Here is a 27,362-nt window from a genome sequence, read left to right as displayed (position 1 = left end):
TTTTTGTGTATCGCTCTTTATGTGTGTGCACATTTTTTCCTGCACCGGGTGAAGTTTTTGGCTTTTCAATAGAAAAAAAAAATGGTCTTCCACCAATGTCTGTGCCAATACGCTCGCATGAGCGTATTACAGCAAAACTGACACTGGGGGCCATCTGACAACATACATTAATAACAATTTCCATAACACCACCCTGTTGGATTTTTGCTGCTCAATCAGCACTGCCAGCTATAGCTTGCAGCAGGGCTGCTGATAAGGCAGTACAGCCAGCCCTCCTTTACTGGACCTGAGCCTCTTCATTTCAAAAGGGGGGGCCGACAGTACTGCCTTATTGCTGACACTTGTGCCTCTTGTGCAGTGCTGCCGGCTTCTACTTTTATTTTCTCCCTCCAGCTGCGCTGCAGGGGGATGGGATCTAGTATATGTGCACCTTGCTGTCTGGGACCCCTGTGCGCCCCTTTCCCCACAGTGCTGCCAGTTTCACACAGGGGCCCTGCCAGATAGACTACACGGGACCCCGTGATTTCTATCAACATCCCTGGCCAGTGTATTCTGATGGCAGGGAAGTCTCCCCGCTGTTGGAATACAATAGCTCGGCGGAGAGAATTCCCCCATCTACCTGTAATATGTGGCTAGGGGAATATAGTAAGGTGTGTTTTTTTTTTTTTATTTGTGAAGTGTATTGCGCTAACTTGTATAAAAATTTTACCACGACTGATCCTGTGAACTTGTTACTTTTTGTTTTTTTGAGTATGTACATGTGTCTATGATTATTTATTAATGTGCAAACAATCAGGAAATAGTGTGCAATAAATACCAATACAGTGCCTTGTGCCAAACTATAACATGAATTTCTCAATCCATCAAACAAATTTGAAATCAATCCAAAAAGATTTCAAATATGCTACTGTTACAACCCACAGCTTGGGTGTGCCCCAAGAAAGCAAGAAAAATGTATTTTATACAAAAAAATATAAAATAAAAAAATATATATGTATATGTGCTAAAGTCCTTAAAGTGGAGTTCCACCCTATTTTTCAACTCCTCTTCATCCCCTGCTGCTCAGTCCCCTTAAACGAATTTGGCATATATATATTTAAAACAAAAACAAAACAGTTTTATTAGGTTTATAGATCTCCTCCCGCCTCGGCGGAGCCCTGAACTCGTCATCCCCCCTCCGCAATGTCTCCTGGGAGATGTTTGGCATGAATCCCAGAAGGCAGCCGATTTCCCTAAGCCACGCCATCCCGTTTTTCTCATTGGCCAGTCATTCCTAGAGGGGCGGCTCATGTCCTGTCCTCCCTGTTACCACTGAGCCGGACGCTAGTGAGTGAAGCTCCACTAGCCACTTCACAGTAGCACACGCAACCCCCCCCCCACCCCCCCTTGTAAGTAGTTTTTTTAATGTCGCTCAATCGCGGCACTAACGCCCCCCCCCCCCCCCTTCTCGGTTCTCAGTATTTTTTTTAAAAGTCCCACGAACCCGCAGCCCCCCCAACCCCCCCCCCCTTCTCAGTATTTTTTTTTTAATGTCCGGCGGCACCCTTCCCCCCCCCCCCCCCCCCCACGCTTCTCAGTACTTTTATGTCCGGCGATCGCCCGCAGACGCCCCGCTTCTCAGTATTTTTTTTTAATGTCCGTCGATCGGTGGCACACGCCGCCCCCCCCCCCCCCGCTTCTCAGTATTTTTTATGTCCGCCAATCATGTCTTCTATGATGGCCGATCGGCAGAACCCCCCCTAACCCCCCCCCCGCTGTTTAGTGTTCATGTCCGATAGCAGTGTATGTTGGGCGATCGGCTGGCCCCCGTTATGTCTATTGTCTTTTATGTTGGGCGATCGGCTTCTCAAGTTATAGTGTGCGATGGCAGTATATGTTGGGCGATCGCCCCCCCCCGCTTCTCAAGTTATAGTACGCGATGTCAGTGTCATTTATATTCGGCAATGTCATTGAATGTAATTTACTTTCAGCGATCAGTGGCATGAAGTTTTATAAGTTGTCATTGATATATATATATATATATATATATATATCTATTACGATCAACGACACCCCCCCCCCCCCACTTGTGAACCTTTTAATGCGCGATGTCATTGATTTGTCATTTACTTTCAGTGATCGGCGGCCACGGTCTATTTCTATATTATAAATTATCTAAATGCTGTAACAACCTAACAAAACGGACCTTAGTTTACAGACTAACTTTACTAGACTACATTAAGCTTGTGTATTACAGGGGTATTTATATTTAAAATGTGAAATTGTGGGTGGAACTCCACTTTAATAGATAATTTCTTGCAGTGATGACCAGCTATGTTTCCACCTTCACCGCAAATAGTGCCTACACCGTCACCGGATAAAATGGCCACTCACCAGATGGACCCAGAAATCTGCCTTTGGTTCATATGGATAACCACTCCTTCTCTCAGGTTTATCAGCAATCACTCCCAATGCTTTGGCTGTAGTCTCGTTCTATATCCACTCATGTAACATATAAAAGACTATCATGGTGTAGTATATCAAAGAATTTATTATGATTAAAACATATATAGTTATTCCACTCGCATGTAAAAGTGCCTGGGAGCCGGCACTGAGCTAATCCAGCCGTATAATAGGAGTATAGGAATGTACGAGTATGTCCTGGTCCGCACGTGTGATGCCTCACTTTGTCGCCTGCGTTCCCAGCCTCGTTATACTCAGACTGGACATGACGAGCTGGCAATGGTCCCACAGCCTCTATGCATTTCGCAACTTAATGCGTCGTCAGGAAGGTTTTTTTTTTCTCTGTTTGTCTTTCAGGACAGCTACTATAGAGAGAGACCTTGGCCCCTCCCATCTCAGGAAACACCCTCATACTGCAAGGTTTAAGCCTCACCATCCCGCCAGCCCCTCAGTTCTGGTGTTTCCTCCGGCGGGGAGACACAGCTAAGGGGCCAAACAGCTAGGGAGGCTGAGACCGATTGTTTCCTGAGGGGGGAGACATTCTTTCACTCTCACTCTCGGAAGCCCGGGTAGCTGCATCTTGCACGCTCCAGCTTCTCTTGGGGATGCAGAAAGTCTGGGAGGGTCCTCCTTTCTTCTACCCAGGTACGCTGAGGCCTCCCTGCTCTTTGCAGGCAGCGATGGAGCTCTGGGAGCTGGGCCGGATGACAAGCAACATCAGTTCCGCCAGGGCACTTCCGCCAGACCCGCGGCTCCTGGTTCCGGCTGCGGGATCTGAAAGCAGGCCGGGCTGGTGCGGCCTTGATTTTGCTGTGGCAGCAAGTGACCACCGATCCTCAGCGGGAAATGTCAAGTGGAGGCTTTGCAAACAGCTCCTGGAGACTCCAGCACCAGCCACTCCTAAGATAAGAGGAACCCTGGGGAGGTGTTCCCTTAACCCATCCTGGAAGCTCCAAGGGTCTTTGACCCCCCTTGGTGGTCAGGGGGGAAGGGAGTGTGTCTGGGACCCTGGTGGTGGTTGGTCCTGGGGAAGGGCACTCCTGATGGTCCTCTGTGTTAGCGCTGGTGGGGAAGGGTCAGTGCGGGCATTTATGGCTGCTCTCTCTTTGGATTCTGTGTTTCAGAGCAAGGCCACGGACAAAGGCAAGTCGCCCTACAACTCCAAAAATAAATGTCCTTCATGCAGAGCCACGATGGGGGAATCGTGGACCAAGGCACTTTGCAAAAAATGCATTGAGGGGTTTGTGAGGGAGCAGTCAGTGGAACAATGTACAGACCTATGTGGAAAAGTGTAGCGCTAACAATGAAACAAATTGTGATCAAACAATATAGATAATATCGTGCAACACCACATGTGAATTAATGGTATTATAGAAGTCCATAAAATGTTGGGTGAATCAATTCCACTGAATAAAAAAAATAACACAGAATCCAACGTATGAAGAAGTGAAAAGTCCACCACCACTTATGACAAGGGGCTTACCGGATCGATTGAACCCAGACAGGCATATACCTACTAGGCCAATCAAGCTTTGTTAAAGATGATACACTGAAGCGGGTACACCATACACGTCATGCGATTCGGTATCAATGAAGGCAAACCTCAGGCAGATAATTAAAAAAATGGTTCCCAGCAGGCAGCGATATTCAACAGGTCACACAGAGGGCATATCAGTAATCCAACCGATAAATATGAAAAAGAGAAAGCAGGGTGCACATAGCATAATTCCGTAAAAAATCTGTATTCATTTTTAAAGAGAGTAACTCACATTTTGCAATGGTCAATAGAGCTCATAAAAAAAGGGTAGCAGGAACAACAGCAGTCCATCCCGACATGTTTCGTTACAAAAAGAACATCATCTGGGGTGTTCTTTTTGAATAGAGTGGCAGAGGATTAGAAACCCTTGTTAAGCTGGCCACACACTGTACACATTTCTCAGGTTCCCAAGGAATGGGCTGAAACTAGCTCAGCGGGTGGCCTTGTTGGCTGCCTCCTGCCTGACATACCCTGAATGAAATCTCAAAGAGCTGAGCGGAAAATTGTCAACCAGAATGTATCTCATGTTGCTGCTAGGGCTTGTGGGGGCGTGTTCTGATAAGTAATGCCCACCCTGTACTGCGCAAGCGTAGCACTTGCTTAGTACGGAGCCGACGAAAGCCGCCAAACATTGGAATACGTTCCTCATGCCGTGCAAGGGGCGGACTTGTTAATGATGTGAGCGTGTGAGGGGCAGATGGCAACAGAAGGGGGCATATTTTGTAATGATGGGCAGTGCTGTTAAGATGGGAGCGGAATTTGTCACGAAACACATAACCGCGAATCGTCTTTTACTAACACGGAATCGGCTAAAGCAGCTCAAAGGCGAATGGAACTTCCCCTTTATAGTGCCGTCGTACGTGTTGTACGTCGCCGCGCTTTGCTAGATCATTTTTTTTTAAAACAATGGTGTGTGGGCAACGTCGTTTTAATGATCAAGTTGGAAAAACGTTATTTTTTCAACATGCTGAAAAACAACGTTTTTTTCATGCTGAAAAATGATTGTGTGTACGCGGCATTAGACTAATATGTTGTTTAAAGAACCTTTTGATTTTATTTTATTGTCGCACTCAGTCTTTTTGGGTATGAGTCTGGCAGGATGTCACATCTTGACTTGCCAATCTTTGCCCACTATTCCTTGCAAAAACACTCAAAATCGGTCAAATTGCGAGGGCATCCCTTGTTCACAGCCCTCTTCAGATCGCCCCACAGATTTTCAATTGGATTCAGGTCTGGGCTCTGGCTGGGCCATTCCAAAACTTTAATCTTCTGGTGAAGCCATTCCTTTGTTGATTTGGATGTATGCTTTTGGTCATTGTCATTCTGAAAGATGAAGTTCCTCTTCATGTTCAGCTTTCTTAGAGGCTGGCATACCACACTATCCAAGTCCTTTGTAAAAATGAGCGCTCTAAATACCTCTTTGGAGCTGCCTTTAGGCCAGTCACATGACTTGCGGTTGCTTTACAGCTCCGAAACATTGCTTCTGTGGGTGGGCGTGATCTCCCTCTTACATCAGTCGGGGAGATCATGTGACCTCCCGCAGAAGTAATGTCTGGGAGCTGTAAAGCGGCTGTGAGTCACGTGACTGGCTTGAAGACAGCTCTAAGAGGTATTTAGAGCGCTCGTTTTTACAAAGGACTTTGATAGTGTGGTATGCCAGCCTCTAATAGAGGGGCTGGCGGTGACAATTTTAGGGTTTTTATTTTTAATAGTAGTGGGACGGAGACACAGAGAAGACGCTTGCATGCAGGAAGGTGGGGGGGGGGGGTTAACAAACACTTTAAATGGGATATAAAGCTTCCTTCTTTGTTTAAATAATAAAAAAAAAACATATCATACTTGCCTCCACTGTGCAGTTCGTTTTGCACAGAGTGGCCCCAATCGTCCTGTTCTGGGGTCCCTCGGCAGCTGTCTCGGCTCCTCCCCCGCAATAGCTAACCCCCTCGGGAAGCTCTCTCCCTAGGGGGTTACCTTGTGGGCTCGCTCCAGTCTCATACACTCTGCGACCAAATGGCTGCACTGCTATCAATCCATCCAATCAACCCCAAGAAGCAGTGGAGAAGACGATGCCGGGGACGAGCCAAGCAGGTGAATGGGCTTAGGTAAGTAAAACGGAGGGGGGGGGGGGATCTGGGGGTCAGTCATGGTGTTCACCTTAATGCATAGGATGCATTAAGGTGAAAAAACACAAACCTTTACAACCCCTTTTAAGTGATTTTTGAATACATTTTTTGTTACTTCTGTATGCTTTTAGTTCCTACTTGTCGCTTGAACAGTAAAGCATTGTAAAAAATCTGGACAAAATATTTTTTGTACATAGCAACTAATCCAATTGTGGTGATAATGATTTCTGTAATATTCTGGTGTCTGCAATTCCGTGTTGTGTATAGACACAGGCTGTAAATCAGCTGTTTATCACCTGAGGTTCCTGGATGGTGAGTGTTGTGAGTCACCTGATAGAAAATGATCAGAGGAAAACACAGCAGGGAAAGTAATAAAGCAATGAGACTTCTTATGAAATGTATGTAGAGCCTATGGTTATTGACTTCTGCATAGTAACTAGTAAAACCATGGACTCTGGTAGGAAGGGGTCATGCGTTTCATCCTTTTGATACATGTTTGTGCTATGTTTATAGATAATTTTATTTATGTAGCTGCCATTTATAGCTAAAGTCACAATGCAAACAACTGGCTTGTTGAACTAACCAGGTTCCCTTGACGGTTTTCTTATAGGGAATATATGGAAGGTATGGAGGCATGTCAAAGCACGTGCCCACCTCTGCACATTCCCACGTATTGCATTTTCAATGGTCTGCCCTGTGAAACGAGCAAAAAAAAAAGTGCTGGAACCATTTTTAAAATTGTGCCTCACCAAAATGGACGGTACTGTGGATACAATACATTGTAGCAGGCAGGAAATACATGTGTATCTCCCAGGATAGGTGGGAGTGCCATTAAGAATGTCTGTCTCTCGTATGCGTCTGCAAAGGGCAGCATGTTTGTGTGGTGTGGGAAAAGGTGCAATTTTGCACTTGTTCCCAAACCACACCTGGTGTGAAGAAGACCTAGGAAGTATGTGAGACAGAGTTCAGTGGTCAGTAGGTTGTGATGCAGAGTTGCCTTCTACCTGTACAATATTCAAAATAACAGACGGTAAGTACTGTAAGGATAGGGCAGTATGCAGTGGTGGGGTAGTCCAGTGAGCACTATGTAGTGTCAGTCAATCAGTGGGCTGTATGGTAACCAGGGTGGATTCGATTTAAATCCCTAGTAAAAAGGCTCAATTTTAAATCAACTCGTTATAAATCATAATTTTTAAAGAGCAACTGTCATCTCTGTCTTGCAGCGGCTCCTCCTCTGACCGGCTGTTGACTCACTGACCCCCCCCCCCCTTTCTATACAGAGGGCCTTCACATCTGCCAAACATGGACATAATCCCTGTCATTCAGCAACCCAGTGGGAGAGCGTGTTGTGGATGCTAAGGCCTTGGAGTTGAACTGTTGAAAGGTGGGTTGGAGCTGAGCCTCAAATTTGGCATAAGTCAAGGCCTTCTGTACAGCAAGAGGACTCGGTACACAGATGTCGATGAAAACAATATCAATATTATAGGTAACTCTCTGCTTTCACCATTTGGGCAATATTGTTCAGCATTTTCAGATACTTGACAGATTTTGTTTTAGAGCAACAGGCACAGTTGGCTTTACAGAGCAGCAACTGTCAGATCTCATGGAGCCTCACTGCTCTTCTTTTTCAGATAGTTATAAATATTAGGCACTTTTTACCTTTTTAAAGTGGTTGTAAAACTCTTGAAATATGAACAAAGCATATCCCTTTATAGTGTGTGTGTGTGTGTGTGTGTGTGTGCTTGTCTCAATTGGGAGCACAAAGTGTAATGTTTGTCTGCTTCATTCCTCTGCTATAAGCATGAGTCACTTCTGATCATTTTTCCTGACACCAAGAGGAAAATGGTGACGTGGAGGGACCTCAGGTTGATTAACGGCTTCAACTCTGTTCCTGTGTGGTGTGGTGTGTGTCTCTTCCCGCCAATCAGCTCTCAGACCTCTCCTCGCTGATGTAACTTCAGCTCTCTGCCTCCAGCTTTTTAGAGCTGAGAGATCCTGTGTAAAATCTGCACTTTGAGTGGATGTAGGGAAAATGCGGCTGTAGATAAACGGCTACAATTGATGTAGGAGGATTTGTTTTATCTGAGTATCACCTGAGGCCAGTCACTTCACTGGGAATTTGTGGGGGGGTTGGGGCCTCATACACAGGGACGTTTTAAAAAAGGAGCTGTAAAGCTAGTACCGACCCCAGGAAAAAAGCGTTAAATTGATTTTATCCGCGTTTTGCATTGACGTCAATGTGCGTTTAGCCGCGGTAGCTTTCAGCCACGTTTCTCTGCCTCTATTAAAAAATCAATGGTTCCCTATGGGAGCTCATTGATTTTAATAGAAGCCACACCATAAATCGGATCAAGATGATCCAACTTGCGGTGCGACTTGTGTGCTGAGAATCTTGAAGGGGACCCTGCCAAAATGTCCAAAGGTGAGGCATGGCTCTTAAGGAAAACCCTCCATGCCATTTTTTGTGGGGTCCCCTTAGGATCCATACAAGACCGAGGGGTCTGGTATGGATGTGGGGGTTTTGTTTACAGGGTTCCCCTTCAAGATTCTGACTTCTGGTGTGACTTCTATTCAAATCAATGGGCTCCCATAGGGAACTGTTGCTTGTGAATAGAGGCAGAGAAATACCGGACAAGGCTTAACGCTGTGTATAGGGGGTCAAGCATTGTTAAAGCTCAAAATGCCTTGGTGTCTATAAGGCCATTGAATACCATGGAGTGATGTTTTTAAGCTGCAAAAAAAAAGCTCAAAAACGTCCGTGTGAGGCCTTACAATCGATTTAATTCTCTGCAAAGAGGAGAAAAATACTTTCTTACTATGGTCGCTGGCTGAACAAGAAGAACAAACTGTGCATGCCCAGCTTGAGTACCTGAATCTGTTTGATCTTGGCCTATTCTAAAACCCAATTCAGAAGATCTGACTAGTAGAGGGAATGGCAACATGTTGACAATCGGGTTCTGCAGCCAGGTGGGCAGGGAAATAATAATATACATTGATTACAGTAGGTCACCAACCTGGTTTACCTGTCCTGCAGGGCTGTTTAAATTGTAAGACGTAGAGACAAATAGGCAATTTTTAAACCTGCTAAAAGATTTGTATTTCTGTGTAATTTGCTTATATGTTTAGTTGTTAGCCTGGACTATAACATTTTCAAGGCAAGTCATTGAACATATTCCCCAGAGCAGATGTGACCGCACATCTGCACAACACACCTATGTGTTTGTGCAAATAACTTTACATTGAGCATATCCATACAGACAGTTTGCAAACCACGGTGAAAACTGTTAGCTGTTATGTGTTGCTTATCTGTAGTTCAGAAATAATTAATTTTTATAATTCTGTTCTTTATGGGCTTTGAGTTATCTATGCTAACTTGGTTGTTATCTGGGAGTTTGTAACTATTGATAAAAGTTAAATGGTTGTCTCCTAATCGGCACTAATGGCAATTCAGAAAAGATCAGTAGGTAATTGGCATTTAGGACTAGTCCACACTATTACCTGCGTTTGTGCTAGCGTGTGGTAAAATGTGCCGTTGCACAAACTGGGTGTCTTACTGCTTTGTGGTACCATTCAACTTGAAAGGCATCCCGTCGCTTCTTCAGAAAAATATTTGTGTTACAATGCATCAAAGCTCACCACAACACTTTCAGTTGTATCATTATGTGCACTGCCAGCATGAGATGCCTGATTTGACTTCATCCTCTATGTAGACTCCTGAAAACGTCTGCATAGAGCCAGTCACATGAGCAGAAAATGTGAGGGGGGAAGAGATGAGCAAGCTATATTTGATTAGCTTGCCTGTTTTAAGATATTAAAGCAGAGTTCCACCCAAAAATGGAACTTCCGCTTTTCGGAACCCTCCGTTGTCACATTTGGCACCTTTCAGGGGGGAGGTAGGTATTTCCACCCACTTCCGGGAATACACTACTGCGGCAGTCACGCCCCTAACCCAGCAGTGAAGCCGCAACACTTCACTTCCTGATTCCCTCACCGAGGATGACGGCGGGTGCAGCCGAGGGATTGATCGTCCTTGGCTGCCGACATGGCGGGCGCGCTGGACAGGTAAGTGTCCATATTTTAAAAGTCAGCAGCTGCAGGATTTGTAGCTGCTGGCTTTAAAAAAAAAAAAAAATTGGTGGGACCTCCGCGTCAAGATTAAGTGCAGATGAAATGAAAAAGTATATTTTTCTTTTTTTTTCACATTTTGTGCCCAATCACGCTTGACCGTACCAGTGCTCTCTGTTTATCGACGGCTCTCCCTGTCGGGGGGGGGGGGGGCGGGCTGATAATCGGCACATTGATTGTCAGCACAGCCCCCTCAGATGTGCCACAACACCTTTTAAAATGTGCCCATAAGCTGTCAGTCAGTGCCCCATAAAAACACAGCTCACAGTGCCAGTCAGTGCCCAGCAATAAAACTTGTCAGTACCTCATCAGTGCTGCCTATTGGTGCCCATCAATTCTACATATCTGTGCATCCTCATTGGTGCTGCCTCATCAGTGTCCGTCAGTGAAGGAGAAAACATTTTATCACCGAAACAAAACTTTTTTTTTTTAGTTTTGTTTGGCAAAAAATAAAAACCGCAGAGGTGATAAAATACCACCAAGAAAGCTCTATTTGTGGGAACAAAATTATAAATATGTTGTTTGTGTACAGTGAAGCATGACAGCGCAGTTGTCATTCAAAGTGCGACAGAGCTGAAAGTTGAAAATTGTCCTAAGGGGGCGAAAGTGCCTGGTATAGAAGTGGTTGGCAGTATAAATACAGCTGTTCTGTGAAGCACTCAGAGGTTTGTTAGTGAACCTTACTGAACAAACAGCATCATGAAGGCCAAGGAACACACCAGACAGTTCAGGGATAAAGTTGTAGAGAAGTTTAAACCAGGGTTAGGTTGTTTATATATCTATCCAAAGCTTTGAACATTGAGGCCTCATGCACACTGGACGTTAAAATAACGTTTAAAAATAAATAAAAAAAATAACGTTTTAAAAACGCCAGTAGCTTGGCAGTGAGTTTTTCTACTTTTTTTCAGCTTTTTTTAAAGTTTTTTTTCAATAGCGTTAGCGCTTTTCCGCGTTGTTTTAGTGTTTTTTTGGTTGAAGAGAATTTTTTTTTCAATGGATCAAAAACGTTAAACGCTGGTGAGTGACGTTTTTGAGCGTTTATCAGCGTTGGAGCGTTTTTAAAGCTGAAAAACGTCTCTCAGAACCCACTGCTCAAAAACGCCACTGCTGATAACAGCCTATGTGTGCATAGACACATAGGATAACATGATGGAGAGTTTGACTGTAGAAAAAAACGTCTACTGCCAAAAACAGCTGCTGTAAAAACATCCAAAAACGTCCAGTGTACATGAGGCCTAAATCAGAGAAGCAGCCAAGAGACCCATGTTAACTCTGGAGGAGCTGCAGAGATCCACAACTCAGATGGGAGAATCTGTCCATAGGACAACTATTATGCCACGTACACACGATTCTAATATTGTACGAAAAATGTCGTCCGAGGAAGAATCGTCCGATAATCGGTTTGTTAGTACAGGGCTTCCGTGAGCCGATCATGACGGTTCATCCGATATTATTTTATCGGACATGCACGAAAATTTTCCTCGTACGATACCAAATCGTACGATTTTCGTTTGGTCAGTACAGTTGTCGTCCGAAAATACAACACAACACATGACATCACTTCCGTTTTTTTTTTTTTCTGTCGAACGAGAATTTTCGTGACTTTAGCAACCTATTCAATTTCTACTTGCGACTAGTAAACAAAAAAAATCGGACGATCTGTCGTGTGTACGTGGCATTAGTCATGCACTCTACAAATCTGGCCTTTATGGAAGAGTGCCAAGAAGAAAGTCATTGTTGAAAGAAAGTCATAAGAAGTTCCGTTTTACAGACGCTCTCCAGCCAACCTGACAGAGCTTGAGCTATTTTGCAAAGAAGAACGGCAAAAATATCACTCTCTAGATGTGCAAAGCTGGTTGAGACATCACCAAAAAGACTTGCAGTTGTAATTGCAGCGAAAGGTGGTTTTATAAAGTATTGACTCGGGGGGGCTGAATACAAACGCACGCCATGCTTTTTCGCTTTTCTTTTTTTTTCTTTTTTTTTATTGAAAACTATTTATCATTTTCCTTCCACTTCACAATTATGTGCCACTTTGTGTGTTGTTCTATCACATAAAATCCCAGTAAAATACATTTCCATTTTTGGTTGTAACATGACAAAATGTGGAAAATGGAGTGCTATGAATGGACCACAAAGCTCTAACACACATTGTGGTGATGTGTGCACTACAGTGTAAAAGTGTGTTTTAGCCCTTAGGCTGCATTCACACCTGAGCGTTTTGTCGCCTGAAGCGCGACGCTCAAATACGCTAGAGGGGAAAAAATACATTATACCCTATGGAGATGGGTCACATCTGCACGCCGATACGCCTAACTCCGAACGATTGAAGTTCAAACAAGTTCCGGACCCTTTTTTGTTGCGCGTATCGGGCGGTTTGGGCGTATTTGAGCGTTTCCATTTCCCATAGAAAGTAATGGAAACGCTCGATTCAAGCGACTTGCGTGACAACGAGCGTTTGCTACGGGCGTTTCGTCGCTTTAATCAATAGAACTTTTCACCCAGGCAGAAGATTAAAAACATCTACCAACATAGCAACAAGTGATGAAAAGATGATCATTTTTCCTATTGGCTAAAATAAAAAACGTCGAAGTACAAAAACGTCGGACGACGCTGTATGCAAACCCGCAAATAAGGATGAATATGCGCGACAAAACGCCGAAAATAAAAACGCCCGAAAAAACTACGCTCAGGTGTGAATGCAGCCTTAATGCCTGTGACAGACTGCTTCATATACAGTAAGTCTTTTGTCCATAGTTACGCGTTGAATATTATAAAAGTGACAGTTTTTTTTAGTCGGTTGTTCAGTTTGAGCTAAACTGTTGGGTTCTGCTGAATAAAAGCTGTCAATCCTTTATCAGAAAGCGATAAACCGATGGAGTAGTCAGGGTTCTTGCATCCTGCTTCAGTGCTGATATCTTATTTACTAAACACTGTAGAATTGTGACAGCCGCAAGCTTTGCTAGAAGAAAGAAAAATGTATTCCTCTTGTGGATTTAATTTAATTTTTTTATTTTTTTTAATTTCCGTTGGAAAAAAGATTTAACCTTTTTTAAATTAAACCAAGCACTTTCAGCCCTTTTTTAGGATGTACTCCTATAGCCTCAGATGAAAGTGGTGGTGTTTTTTTTCTTTTTCTTTTTTAGAGCAGGCGGTGGGCTTTCCTGTAAAATCCAGGCAAGTCTACAGCCACCCTATCACTTTTACAGTGTGAGGAAGTGGGCCATGCACACCTTTTTTATAGGCTCTCCCATTTCACAGGGAAAACCTGAAACCTATGCGTGCATCGGAAGAATGCAGAGTGGGAAGTACTTCCGTTCCTCTTCTGTGACACAAACTGGAAGTGACAAGGAATTTGTCATTTCAGTTGTTTAGTAGCTGTTACTTGCTAGTGAAGCAGCCAATCAAATCGATCGATTGCTTTTGAGGGCAGTGGAAGGATCGGGGGTCTAATAGACCTTAGATCTCTGAGGAAAGAGTACCTGTTACTGCCCAGCTATCACAAGGAATGTTCATCCCTTTTTAATGGCAGTAAGTTGAATACAAAAAATAAAAATGAAACATGTAAAAAAAAAAAAAAAAAAAAAAAAAAGAATAACAATAAAACAAATTTAAAGCGCCCTCATGCTCACATGCAAATGCATACCATAGGTCCTACACGCATGTGTAAACTGATCACACCAATCATATGAGGTATCGCCATGAACATCATAACGAGAGCAATTATTTTAAAAACAAGCTCATCTCGAACTCTAAACTGGTAACCTATAAAGGCTTTAAAAGCATCACCTATTAATAAGTGTTGCTTTTTTTTATGATATCCATCACGTTTATTATAAACATATCTTTTTGCACTAACAACACATTTTCGACACATATTTGAACAGGCATAAGCATTCACATGCAGTAATGCCTGCCAGTGCATGTTATATTTCACTGTTTTTATTGAAATTTTTCAGATAAACATAACCATATAATCAAATATTGCAGTAAGTCGGTTCACACTGGGGCGACTTGGGATCCGACTTGAGGTCGCCTCAAGTCGTCCCAAGTCGCGCTGTAGAGAAAAACAATGCAAGTGAATGGAAGCGGTGTTAATACACACTACACAAGTCGCTTCGACTTCAGAAGAAGTTCCTGTACTACTTCAATCCGACTTGTAGGCGATTTGTACCCATTGATTTCAATGGAAGTCGCCTCCAAGTCTGATCACTGTCTTAAAGCGGAGTTCCGGCCACAAATTGAAAAAAAAAAACTTTTTAAATATAAATACCCCTGTAATACACAAGCTGAATGTAGTCTACTACAGTTAGTCTGTAAACTAAGGTCCGTTTTGTTAGGTTGTTACAGCATTTAGACACTTTATAAAATAGAAATTGACTGGGGCCATCTTAAGTGTGGGCATCATGAAGCCAGACTGTATGACTTCCTGGATTTCAGCCTCGCACATGCTCAGTGTTGTACAAGCAGTGTAATGGTTTCAGATCAGTTTTCAATAGCAACGGGAGTGTCAGAGGAAGTTACCGCCCCTTATCTATGCAAAGCAAACCTCTCCTCCTCTCCCCCCCCTCTCCTCCCCTCCTCTCCCCCCCCCTCCTTCCAGGAACCAGAAAATATAATAAATAATTAGTTCCTGTGCAGATATATCTACATAACAAGATGATATATATCTCTTGTTATATATGTGGTGTGTATACATATACCAGACATGTGCACTGTCAATAAATTCATTTTGTTAGTGCGGTGATGTTAGTGCGGTGATGTTAGTGCTGCGATGTTAGTGCTGCGATGTTAGTGCGGTGATGTTAGTGCTGTGATGTTAGTGCTGTGACATTAGTGCGGTGATGTTAGTGCGGTGACATTAGTGCGGTGACATTAGTGCTGTGATGTTAGTGCTGTGATGTTAGTGCTGTGACATTAGTGCGGTGATGTTAGTGCGGTGACATTAGTGCGGTGACGTTAGTGCGGTGCCGTTAGTGCTGTGATGTTAGTGCGGTGATGTTAGTGCTGCGATGTTAGTGCTGCGATGTTAGTGCTGTGATGTTAGTGCTGCGATGTTAGTGCTGCGATGTTAGTGCGGTGATGTTAGTGCGGTGACATTAGTGCGGTGACATTAGTGCTGTGATGTTAGTGCTGTGATGTTAGTGCTGTGACATTAGTGCGGTGATGTTAGTGCGGTGACATTAGTGCGGTGACGTTAGTGCGGTGACGTTAGTGCTGTGATGTTAGTGCGGTGATGTTAGTGCTGCGATGTTAGTGCTGCGATGTTAGTGCTGCGATGTTAGTGCTGCGATGTTAGTGCTGCGATGTTAGTGCTGCGATGTTAGTGCGGTGATGTTAGTGCTGTGATGTTAGTGCTGTGATGTTAGTGCGGTGGTGACATTAGTGCTGTGATGTTAGTGCGGTGATGTTAGTGCTGCGATGTTAGTGCTGCGATGTTAGTGCTGCGATGTTAGTGCTGCGATGTTAGTGCTGCGATGTTAGTGCTGCGATGTTAGTGCTGCGATGTTAGTGCTGCGATGTTAGTGCTGCGATGTTAGTGCTGCGATGTTAGTGCTGCGATGTTAGTGCTGCGATGTTAGTGCGGTGACATTAGTGCGGTGACATTAGTGCGGTGGTGATGTTAGTGCGGTGACATTAGTGCTGTGATGTTAGTGCGGTGATGTTAGTGCGGTGATGTTAGTGCGGTGATGTTAGTGCGGTGATGTTAGTGCTGTGATGTTAGTGCTGTGATGTTAGTGCTGTGATGTTAGTGCGGTGACAGTGCAGTGATGTTAGTGCGGTGATGTTAGTGCGGTGACAGTGCGGTGATGTTAGTGCGGTGACAGTGCGGTGACAGTGCGGTGACGGTGCGGTGACAGTGCGGTGATGTTAGTGCGGTGACAGTGCGGTGACGGTGCGGTGACGGTGCGGTGATGTTAGTGCGGTGACAGTGCGGTGACAGTGCGGTGACGGTGCGGTGACGGTGCGGTGACAGTGCGGTGACAGTGCGGTGACGGTGCGGTGATGTTAGTGCGGTGACAGTGCGGTGACGGTGCGGTGACAGTGCGGTGATGTTAGTGCGGTGACGGTGCGGTGACAGTGCGGTGACAGTGCGGTGACGGTGCGGTGATGTTAGTGCGGTGACAGTGCGGTGACGGTGCGGTGCGGTGACAGTGCGGTGATGTTAGTGCGGTGACAGTGCGGTGACAGTGCGGTGACGGTGCGGTGATGGTGCGGTGCGGTGACAGTGCGGTGACAGTGCGGTGACGGTGCGGTGATGGTGCGGTGCGGTGACAGTGCGGTGATGTTAGTGCGGTGACAGTGCGGTGACGGTGCGGTGATGTTAGTGCGGTGACAGTGCGGTGACGGTGCGGTGCGGTGACAGTGCGGTGATGTTAGTGCGGTGACAGTGCGGTGACAGTGCGGTGACAGTGCGGTGATGTTAGTGCGGTGACAGTGCGGTGACGGTGCGGTGCGGTGACAGTGCGGTGATGTTAGTGCGGTGACGGTGCGGTGACGGTGCGGTGACGGTGCGGTGACGGTGCGGTGACGGTGCGGTGACGGTGCGGTGACATTATGTGCAGAGTGGGGGGAGGTACAGATGATCAGGCATACAGAGCACATCTCGGTCTGTGTAGGTCTCTATGTGAGTACAGTGATCATAGTACAGCCCCGCCTTCCTGCACTAGACTTGTAACACACAGTGCAGAGCTCTGTTGCAATGTACAGGGAGGCGGGGCTGTACAGGGAGGCGGGGCTGTACTATGCTCGGTGCTCTCACATACAGATCTATCAGACAGAGACTCGCTCTCTCTGCCTGATGATCTGTATCTCCGTGCATCGGAGACAGATGGCAGGTGGGCGGGTGGTGGAGGGAGGAGGACGGGGGCGGCGGTGACGGACGGGTGGAGGAGCTAGGACGGGGGCGGAGCTAGGACGGGGGCGGAGCTAGGACGAGTGGAGGAGCTAGGACGGGGGAGGAGTTGGAGAGGGAGAAGAGGAAGGACACCACCTCTATGGGCGGCACTGCCCTCCCTCCCTCCCGCCCCCCGAGATGTTCATCCACGGCTGCGATGTTCAGCCCAGCCTCCTGGGATTGAAGAGACACATATCCCAGGAGGCATAGCAGCGCTGGATGCGGTGGGGGGGGCCATTCCGCCGCGGCGGGGGAATAAGAGACTCACAGATAAAAACGTGAGTTTTTAAAAGACAAAAATAAAACATCCCAAATGTATTTAAAGGGGCAGTGTAAAAACGAATGCAAAGAAGTTGTAAAATAGGGTGGAACTCCGCTTTAACTGAAGCGACTTTCCAGGAAGATAACATACATTTCTCAGGCAAACCTCTCCCTCCCTCCCCTAGAGCTGATTGTTGTTTGATTGGCCACTGGAAAGTCTCCTGTCCTGGAGACGACTTCAAGTCGTGTTGTAAATCGCCCTGTGGTTCATGCTCAAGTCGTGTCGGAGTCGCCTCTGAAAGTCGCGCTGGTAGTCGTGTCGCCCTAGTGTGAACCGACTCTAAAACAGAAGTTTATACAGAAGTATTGATGTAGAACAAATACAAATAGCATCATAAAAAGTTAGTGACCATTTTTTAAGTCTGATTTAGGATTCAAGTATTATGTCTTAATATGGCCCTAAGGACCATTCTAACAAGTAGAACATTTCTAATAAACAGTAAGTAAAGAAGGAATATATTGTTAGTATAGGAAAAAAAAGAAAGGAGGAGAGAAGGGGAACGAGAAAAAAAAAGGGGAGGGAGGGGAGGAGTGGGCTAAGGAGGAAGAGCGTGTTCTCTAATTTAGAGCATGGACAACAAACTTCATAGGAATTCATATAACATTAAGTATTTATATTCTAATTAATCCAGGGTTCCCATACAGTATCAAACCAAGCAATTTTATCGTCTTTAAGAGCAGACAATCGTTCAGTTAATCATTATCCATGACAGTTTGGTTTTTAATAGATTAAATGGAATTGTAGATGTCTTCCAGGATTTAGCGATGGATATTCTAGCTGCGATAAATATGAAAGTTATTAATTTTACCATTTGTTTGATGTTCCTTTTACTTGTACACCCAATAATGCATTTAGTGGCGATTTCATGAGGTTCACATGAGTTAAGGAATATATAAAATTATAGGTTCGAATCCAAAACCTTCTCACTTTTTGACAAGTCCACCAAATGTGATACATGGTTCCTTCAGTACTACAACCTCTAAAGCAATATGGTGAAGCTCCTTGGACAAAGGAAGCTACACAGACTGGAACCATGTACCATCTTAACAAGACCTTGTAATTTGCTTCAATCAAGGATGTATTAAGTAATGTATTATGTAATCAGCGTTGCTTTTAAGGAAAACTACGAGTCAGTGAGTGCATCTTTAAATTGTGTTTACCTTCTGTACAACTTTTTTTACTTGTGTCCATATTTTGTTACGGTATTAAATGTAGAAATATATGGGCTGACCACTAGAGGGCAGATAGATTATACTTGACAATGATTCTGACTAACTTCTTAATGGCTGATTTAGCTATGATTTTAGCCAGGGAATTTCTTTTGAATGTTATTGTGAGAAAGCGAGCTTGAAAGCAAAATGTGACTAGTGCTGCAGAGCAGGAAGCAGAGCCTGATTATGCAATGAGCATAAAGCTGCCCCTTGTACAGATGTTAATACATAATACTATTAAGAATGAGCTCAGGCGTGTTTGCAACCCACACATGCATGCCAGGAAGTCGGCACTGCACAGTGCTAATCGCAGGCAGTGAGACGTTTTCCAGATCCGCGGCTGCAGAGATCCAGAAATGTCTCACGCCTGTGATTAGCGCTGTGCAGTACCGACTTCCTGGCGGGTTCTTTATGTCTGAGCTCATCCTTGACACACAGCCTACTTTGACCTCCGGCAAAATACCCTCACTGTGACCTCCTCCTCGGTGCCCTCCACCGGTACCCCCTGGCCTGACCCTCTCTCCTGCACTGCAGGCCCCAACGCCTCCCTGCAAAAACCTAGGATTTGCATCGTTGCAGGTCCGCTCTGTCAGCGGGACATGCACACCGCCCTGCCTACTGCTCCCTCTGTGCTCTCTGACAACAGGCAAACTTTTATGGTGTGCTCTTTCTCCTACCGGTTGAAGCGTGGAAGTTTTAGTTTGCCTGCTGTGGGGAATTAATTTAAAAATCAAACACTTGCTCTGGATTTGTATTTCAACCCCACCCCCTCCCCTTCCCCCCTTTATGCTGGCACTGATTACACCCTTGTTTGGGGTGTTGCACGGTGCAAGTGCCCCACAGCTGCATCATTCATTCAGAGATCTTGCACATTACCAATTCTGTTACGTTGCTGAACTAAATGTAAGTTTTTGTTTTGCTTGTCAGTTGACAAATGGATACACCATGGTTATACTATGAATATTTCCGGTATTTTATAATGAATATAGTGAGTTTGTGAGAATACTTATTGAACAAAATCTTTGCATTTATACTAAACCTACCCTAATTTACTTGTAGGCGGCTGGCTGCAGACATGATGGAAGATAAAGGTCCTCGGGTTGCAGATTACTTTGTGGTGGCAGGATTGACCGAAACCTCCAAACTCCTGGACCATGATATGGGACGTGCGGAGACCAAAGCAGTGGGCCCCAAAGCACCAATTACAGATATTGTTGTTATAAACACAACAGTTGGTGAGACGGTGCCAGAGGGATATACATGCATTGAGGTCACACCAAGTGGTCTTCAAGCAAATCTCAACCATGGCAGTCTGAAGAGCCCAGAGCTGTTTGTGTGTTACAAACGAGAAAGGGGAAAAGCACCGCTGATAGATGTTGGGTAAACTCTGTTCATTTTTATGAATTATTTAAAGGCTAACTCCACTTTCGTGGGGGGAAAAAAATGGCAAATATAAAATAATATAGCGTATACAATTGCAAAACAAGTCATATTGTAATTGAATGTTGTTAAAAAATTACCTTTTCCTTTTCAATCTGTAGCTCTGTTTTCCTTTTCATTTTCTGAAAATGTAATGCAATATTGCTCTCTTGAGGTGTTCTGCCCCCCAGAAACATAATTTCCTGCTTGTGTGATTGGCTCACCAATTTTCCCAGAAGTCTGCACTAAAATACAAGTCAGATTCCAGACATCCCCTGCAGCAAAAAATCTCATTTTTGGTGAGATACTTTTAATAGGAAATCACAGTTAATGGGGATGCAGACCCTGCCACCTTCTTCATTAGAGCCTGGCAGGTGCACAGCTGATTGATAATTATAAAAAAACACTCATTAGACTCGCTTAGCCCAGGCGCACAGAGGAACAAAATGATTTCTTCAGAATAACAAAATGTAGGCATCTGCAGCAAAGTTTGTTAAAATCCTTGTAAGAGGGGGGATGTTTTTTTCTCAACAAAAGTTGAGTTACTCTTTTAAATGTGTTATTAATGCAATTGTTAGACATTCAAATATTATAATTAAAGGAAGTTAATGATTTAAATACTAGTATTATTTACATTGAATTAACCTACAAGGCTTTTGTGTCCCGTTTGTGAATTATAGTGGTAGTAAACTCTCCCCGATAAATTTTTCCCATTTAAATCATTTATAAGCACTGTACAAATTTCTGTCTATGGATCAGTTCTAACCATTTGCCTGTAATCTGTGCTGTTCATTTTCATGACGTCGCCAGTGCATGTGCATATTTTTCCTGATTCATGGCACGCTCCCTGTACTGTTAGTCTATCCATTAATATGCATCTCCTTTCTGCAGCACTGTTCTGACATCCCGTGCAATTACTGTGCCATTCAGTTCCTGAAACACCCTGTGTGACTTGCATTGTCAAAAGGGGTGTAAAAATTGGCATATTGCACAGCATCCCAGAGCAAGTAGATCAGCTGTATCACACAGTGCACTCCATCTTAGTGTAAAAAATAAAATAAAAAAAATCCTACACGATCAATAAACCATCAATAAATGCTTGCCCACCTGTCTGTTCCTTGATATATTGAACATGATTGCTATAGCAATCGTGAATGAAAATAAGGCTTGGCTACAACGTTACCGAGCTTGTGCGGGATTACATCAGGGACAAACAGAGTGAAAGTAAATTGCACTGCAGACTCGAAGGACAGTAGATAAGATGGTGCTGGCTGTTGCTGGGAAGCAAGTTTTTTTTTTTTTTTTAAAAACGAATGAAAAAAGTAAGAAACCTCCGAAGGGGGGAAATAATAATGCAGAATGTTCTAGAAAGCTTTTTGAGGGGCTGAGCTTTACTACCTCTTTAAGGGCCCATTTACACTAATTTGTTGCAGGAGCGCATGGTAAAATGTTGTACCACATTACCAGAGCACATATTAATGCATACAATGTATGCAGCATATCCCAACACAGAAAGCATATATTGTGTTGAACTACTTTGCTTAAAATGCTACAAGTGTATTAAAGCGGAGTTCCACCCAAAAATGGAACTTCCACTTTTCGGAATCCCCCCCCCCCCCCCTCCGGTGTCACATTTGGAACCTTTCAGGGGGAGGAGGGAGCAGATACCTGTGTAATCCAGGTATTTGCTCCCACTTCTGGGCATAAATCACTGTGATGACCTATGCCACTTCTGGTGCCTACTTTGTCCCCCCCGTGCTGTCTTCTGGGAGACGCACAGGTCCCAGAATGTGCATGAATGTCCATCTAAAACCTATCCAACCCAACACTACCCACCCTACTTAATTTACCCCTGTAACGTTGCACTCCGCTTGAATGCTTTTGTCAGTACACTGCTTCCTCAGATATTACAGCCAATATATTGTAACCAAGAACCAGGTCAGACTAGCTCAGTTACAAAGCCGGAAAAAAAAGAATGTTTGTTAGAACAAGCTCACACAAATATATACAGTACACCAGGAGGACACCCCCCCCCTTTCTGATCGTATTACCCTAGAAATACAAACTGTAACCAGAAGCAGAATTAACCTAGATAATTACCAGGTTACTTAAAGCTGCCGAGGTGACTCCATGCCCACCTGGCCATTGTTGTGATTAATCAGGATTTCGCTACAGGTCAGACTTGTTGTTACAGAGATTGCACATTATCGGAAGTATAAACACAGGACAAGTGTAAATGCAAGAGCCCTCAGTAGCAGACGGGCCATCTCCTACATTGTACAAGAGGGCAATGTGATCGGCTCTTTCAATTACCAACATGTAAAGTTCAGAATCAAACAAACCAGAAATAGTGTTTGTATATTTCCTGGGAGATATTGTGGATAAAATATTACTGTTCCATTTTAAGTAATCCAAGCCACATTCTCAATGTCCATTAAATAGCTGTCCGTTATATTCTTGGTCTCCCTGTGCCCCTAATAGACACAGGGTTACTTAGACATAGGAGGTGCAGGGATAGCTGAAGCAAGGGGTTCCACCAGCCCCCTGCCCAAAGTGACTCCTGTCACCACCCCCTACCCCCCTACCCTGCTTAGATTCTCCATTGTGACATGGGAAGAGAACATGTAATACGTATACATTTTGCATAATACTTGAACAGAGAGATGGAACTCCAGAGTAAGCCCACTCCTCCATAAGATCCCTGATAGTTTCTGAAGCTAGTGTTCATGCAACAGGTTTGTATTTCCCTTTTTAGCAATTTCACTGCTTTTTGCTGCTGCAAGAGCCCTGCACCTGGCTAAAATAATCATCTCATCCTGTTCCCATTCTAGATGATCACCTACATCCATCAGTTACTCTCATGTGTATGTTCTTTCTGCCTTTGTTTCTTTCTGGGGAGAATAGTAGCCTTTTGAGTGCTTCACGAAAATGGCAGACGAGATCGGTGGATACAGGTAGTGGGCAGATCTGTGTGTATGGGTGGGGGGGGGGGGGGGTTGTTGAAATGCCTTTAGGGGAGAACATTTTATGGGGGCCCAGAAGTGTTAGGACCATGTTAGGTTTAGATGTTGTGGCAGTATAAGAGCCCACTAACATAATTTACCATAACCCTTTTATATGCCACTTTGAAACTTCTCCTCTCCCAGCTAAGAAAGTAGGGGCAACACTGTAGTTGCGCGTATTGTAAATGCTTTTTTAAAATATATTTACTGCATTTTTTGTGGGGGATCTGAAGTCAAGATTTTCCATTGGCTGCATGATACATTAGTTCAGTCATATATTCTCTAGTTTATCTCCAAGCAAGCTTTGTGAAAAGGCAAATTTTCATCTTTCTATGTGGTTTCTGCCAGCATAATCCTAAAACTGCAAAGTAATGCAGAATCTGTGTTTTTGCTTAGCACCTCTTGACCATGCTAGCAAAACCGGCCATGACTGAGAGGGCAAAAATGTAACCGCTGGCTAGGGTGACATAATGCTATGCTTGACAGCTATAGATATTATTACATTGAATATCGTAAACATTTAACCATCTACAACCGGGGTCGGTAACCCATTGATCGCGATCTACCTGATGGGTCGCGATCAGGGCTGTGCCAGTGCTTCCCTCAGGCTCCGTCAGCCAGGGTGGATTTGATTTAAATCACTAGTAAAAAGGCTTAATTTAAATCATAATTTTTAAAGAGCAACTGTCATCTCATTTCCGCAGCGGCCCCTCTTTTGACCCTCTGTTGATTCAATGACCGTCCCATTCACTTTAAGGCTGGATTCACACCTATTTTTAGTGCTTTTTGCATTTTGCAGATTTGCACTATAGTCCACTTATCATGGTTTCCTATGGAACATGTTCTGTAGTGCAAATCTGCATAATCCAAAAAGCAGTAAAACTGCATAGGTGTGAATCCAGCCTAATGGGACGGCTGGTGATGTGGCAGTGACATAACGTGAGGGAGGTGGCGGCAGCAGGTGAGTGGATGCCCGCTAACAGGCGCTGCCATGATGGATCTGAAATGACAGGTGCTCTTTAAAAGTAAGGAATTATTGTTGCTGGTAGTTAGAATCTTTAATATTTGCATACAAAATGAAGGTTTCCTGTTTAGAAGAATAAACTGTCAGATCAGTAAAACAGCAATATCAGAACCGATCCAATCATAAAGTTTGTAGTGTTCATAGATTTGCAAAACAATAGGATAAAGGATAGAGTGCATGTTATCTTATCTTGTAGAACTTGGCTTTATTGAATGAGATTACCAAAAATGTAAATCTTGCAGAATATACAGCCTCATGCTCCATTTCATGCTGAATAATTTAAATTATTAAAGGGGTTGTAAAGGTAAAAAAAAAGAAAAAAAATTCCCCTAAATAGCTTCCATTTTGCTTTAATGTTCTTATTTCTTCTGAGAAATCCTCACTTCCTGTTCTTCTGTCTGTAACTCCACTCAGTAATGCAAGGCTTTCTCCCTGGTGTGGAGTGTCGTGCTCAACCCCCTCCCTTGAGGGGGCGTGCAGGAGAGTCATGACGCTCTCTACATTGCAGATAAAGGAGCTGTGTGTTAGTGGGCATCCTGACTCTCCTTCTCGCCCCCTCCCCCTCAAGGGAGGGGGCGAACATGACACTCCAACCAGGGAGAAAACATTGCATTACAGTGTGGAGTTAGACAGAAGAACAGGAAGTGAGGATTTCTCAGAAGAAATAAGGACATTTAAAAGCAAAATGGAAGGATGAGGTAAGTGAAGGAGGACTGCACTAAGGTAAAGGAAGCTATTTAGGGGATAGAATTTTTACCTTTACAACCCCTTTAACCACTTAACGCCCGCCGCACGACTATTTACGTCCACAAAATGGCATGGACAGGCAGAAGGGCGTATATATACGTCCTTGCCTTTCCGCGGGTGGGGGGTCCGATCGTGCGGTGGGCGGCTTACCTCGGGGAGCGATCTGGGACGACGGCGTTGGCTATTCGTTTATAGCCGCTCCGTCGCGATCGCTCCCCGGAGCTGAATAACGGGGAGAGCCGTATGTAAACACGGCTTCCCTGTGCTTCACTGTGGGGGCGCATCGATCGTGTCATCCCCTTTTATAGGGGAGACACAATCGATGACATCAGACCTACAGCCACACCCCCCTACTGTTGTAAACGCACACTAGGTGAACCCTAACTCCTACAGCGCCCCCTGTGGTTAACTCCCAAACTGCAACTGTCATTTTCACAATAAAGAATGCAATTTAAATTCATTTTTTGCTGTGAAAATTACAATGGTCCCAAAAATGTGTCAAAATTGTCCGAAGTGTCCGCCATAATGTCGCAGTCACGAAAAAAATCGCTGATCGCCGCCATTAGTAGTAAAAAAAAATAATTAATAAAAATGCAATAAAAATATCCCCTATTTTGTAAACGCTATAAATTTTGCGCAAACCAATCGATAAACGCTTATTGGGATTTTTTTTTTTTTACCAAAAATAGGTAGAAGAATACGTATCGGCCTAAACTGAGGGAAAAAAAATTATATATGTTTTTGGGGGATATTTATTACAGCAAAAAGTAAAAAATATTGCATTTTTTTCAAAATTGTCGCTTTATTTTTGTTTATAGCGCAAAAAATAAAAACCGCAGAGGTGATCAAATACCACCAAAAGAAAGCTCTATTTGTGGGGAAAAAAGGACGCCAATTTTGTTTGGGAGCCACGTCGCATAAAGCGACGCAGTGCCGAATCGCAAAACCTGGCCTGGGCATTTAGCTGCCTAAAGGTCCGGGGCTTAAGTGGTTAATGTATCTTAAATAGAAAATTGTTTTTTTAGATAGATTCTTACTCCAAAAGCATTTAATTAAAATTAAAATTTTGATCAAAAATGAAACAATCGATTTTTTTTTAAATCAAAAAAACTTTTTTGTGTGTTTTTATTGGAGACTTTATTTTTAAGGGCGCCGCCCCATCTCAGATCTTTGATTTCCTACATGTTGTCCAGGTAGATCTCAACCTGTGAAAGGTTGCCTACCCCTGATTTACAGTATATCCTAGTAATGGCTTACAGTAAATTAGCGTAGTTTGAGGCCTCATGCACACTGGACGTTAAAATAACTTTATAAAAACGCCAGTGAGTTTTTGAAAATTTTTGCAATAGCGGTTATTAGCGTTTTTTGAGCGTTTTATCAGCGTTGGAGCGTTTTTACAGCTGAAAAACATCACTCAGAACCCACTAGTTTAGGGTTGTTGTGTTTTTTTTTTTTTTTTGTTTTACTGCTCAAAAACGCCAACTGCTAACAGCCTATGTGTGCATGGACACATAGGATAACATGATGGAGAGTTTAATGACTGTAGAAAAAAACGTCTACAGCCAAAAACAACTGCTGTAAAAATGTCAAAAAACTTCCAGTGTGCATGAGGCCCGGGTCAGCTTATACTCAAGTATATACGGTAGTTATATTTTGTATAACTTGGTACTTATTTTAAAAAAAAAAGAAGTACTGCTATGATTAACAACTCTGCTGATAAAATTAATTAAGAATTTCCCCAGAGATCCGCAGAGACTGACCTTCATACCAACCTACAAAGTATAGAGTAAGCATTAGGTGAGTCACAGCTGTACAGTGCCTCATAGGTGCTCTCCTAAGTATTCTAGAAGCATTTCACTGGAATCTCAGCTATGCTTTAGCTATGTCAAGTTACTGGTAGTGTTGAGCAGAATATGCCATATTCGATTTCGCGATATATCTCGAATATATATTCGAATATTCGAGATATATTCGCTAAATTCGAATATTCGTGATATTTTATCGAAATTAAATGATTGCGATTTTTCGCTATTGCGAATGCGAAAATAATTGCGATTTTTTGATAACTGCGGTAGGAGCACTCTGATTGGCTCAGAATATTCGTGATATTTTATCGAAATATCGCAACATGCGAATGCGATATTTATTGCGCAATTTCGACAAATGCTGGAGGAGCGCTCTGATTGGCTCAGAATATTCGTGATATTTTATCGAAATATCGCAACATGCGAATGCGATATTTATTGCGCAATTTCGACAAATGCTGTAGGAGCACTCTGATTGGCTCAGAATATTCGTGATATTTTACAATACAAAATAATTGCGAATATTCGGCAAATGCGGAAGGAGCACTCTGATTGGCTCAGAATATTCTTGATATTTTACAATACAAAATAATTGCGAATATTCGGCAAATGCGGAAGGAGCACTCTGATTGGCTCAGAATATTCTTGATATTTTACAATACAAAATAATTGCGAATATTCGGCAAATGCAGAAGGAGCACTCTGAT

At 43.7% G+C, this 27,362-nt stretch overlaps 1 protein-coding gene across 3 annotated transcripts in view; it reads left to right on the top strand.

Annotated features, from left to right (window-relative positions):
* The window catches only part of DENND4C (DENN domain containing 4C), a 210,200-nt gene that overhangs the window by 6,825 nt on the left and 176,013 nt on the right, over positions 1 to 27,362 (top strand). For 2 of the 3 annotated variants that reach the window (XM_040359890.1, XM_040359872.1), the window contains exon 2: positions 19,718 to 20,038. In XM_040359890.1, coding sequence (XP_040215824.1) covers positions 19,734 to 20,038 — 305 coding nt within the window. In that variant the 5' untranslated portion in view covers positions 19,718 to 19,733. Of the gene's footprint in view, positions 1 to 7,347; positions 7,487 to 19,717; positions 20,039 to 27,362 lie in introns of those variants that run through there. The other variant, XM_040359881.1, reaches the window with a different exon arrangement.

This window comes from Rana temporaria, chromosome 1, assembly GCF_905171775.1.
Source record: "Rana temporaria chromosome 1, aRanTem1.1, whole genome shotgun sequence".
In the NCBI taxonomy this organism is placed as follows: Eukaryota; Metazoa; Chordata; class Amphibia; order Anura; family Ranidae; genus Rana; species Rana temporaria.
Note: the sequence above shows the minus strand (reverse complement) of the source record. Positions and strands in the feature narration are given on the sequence as shown.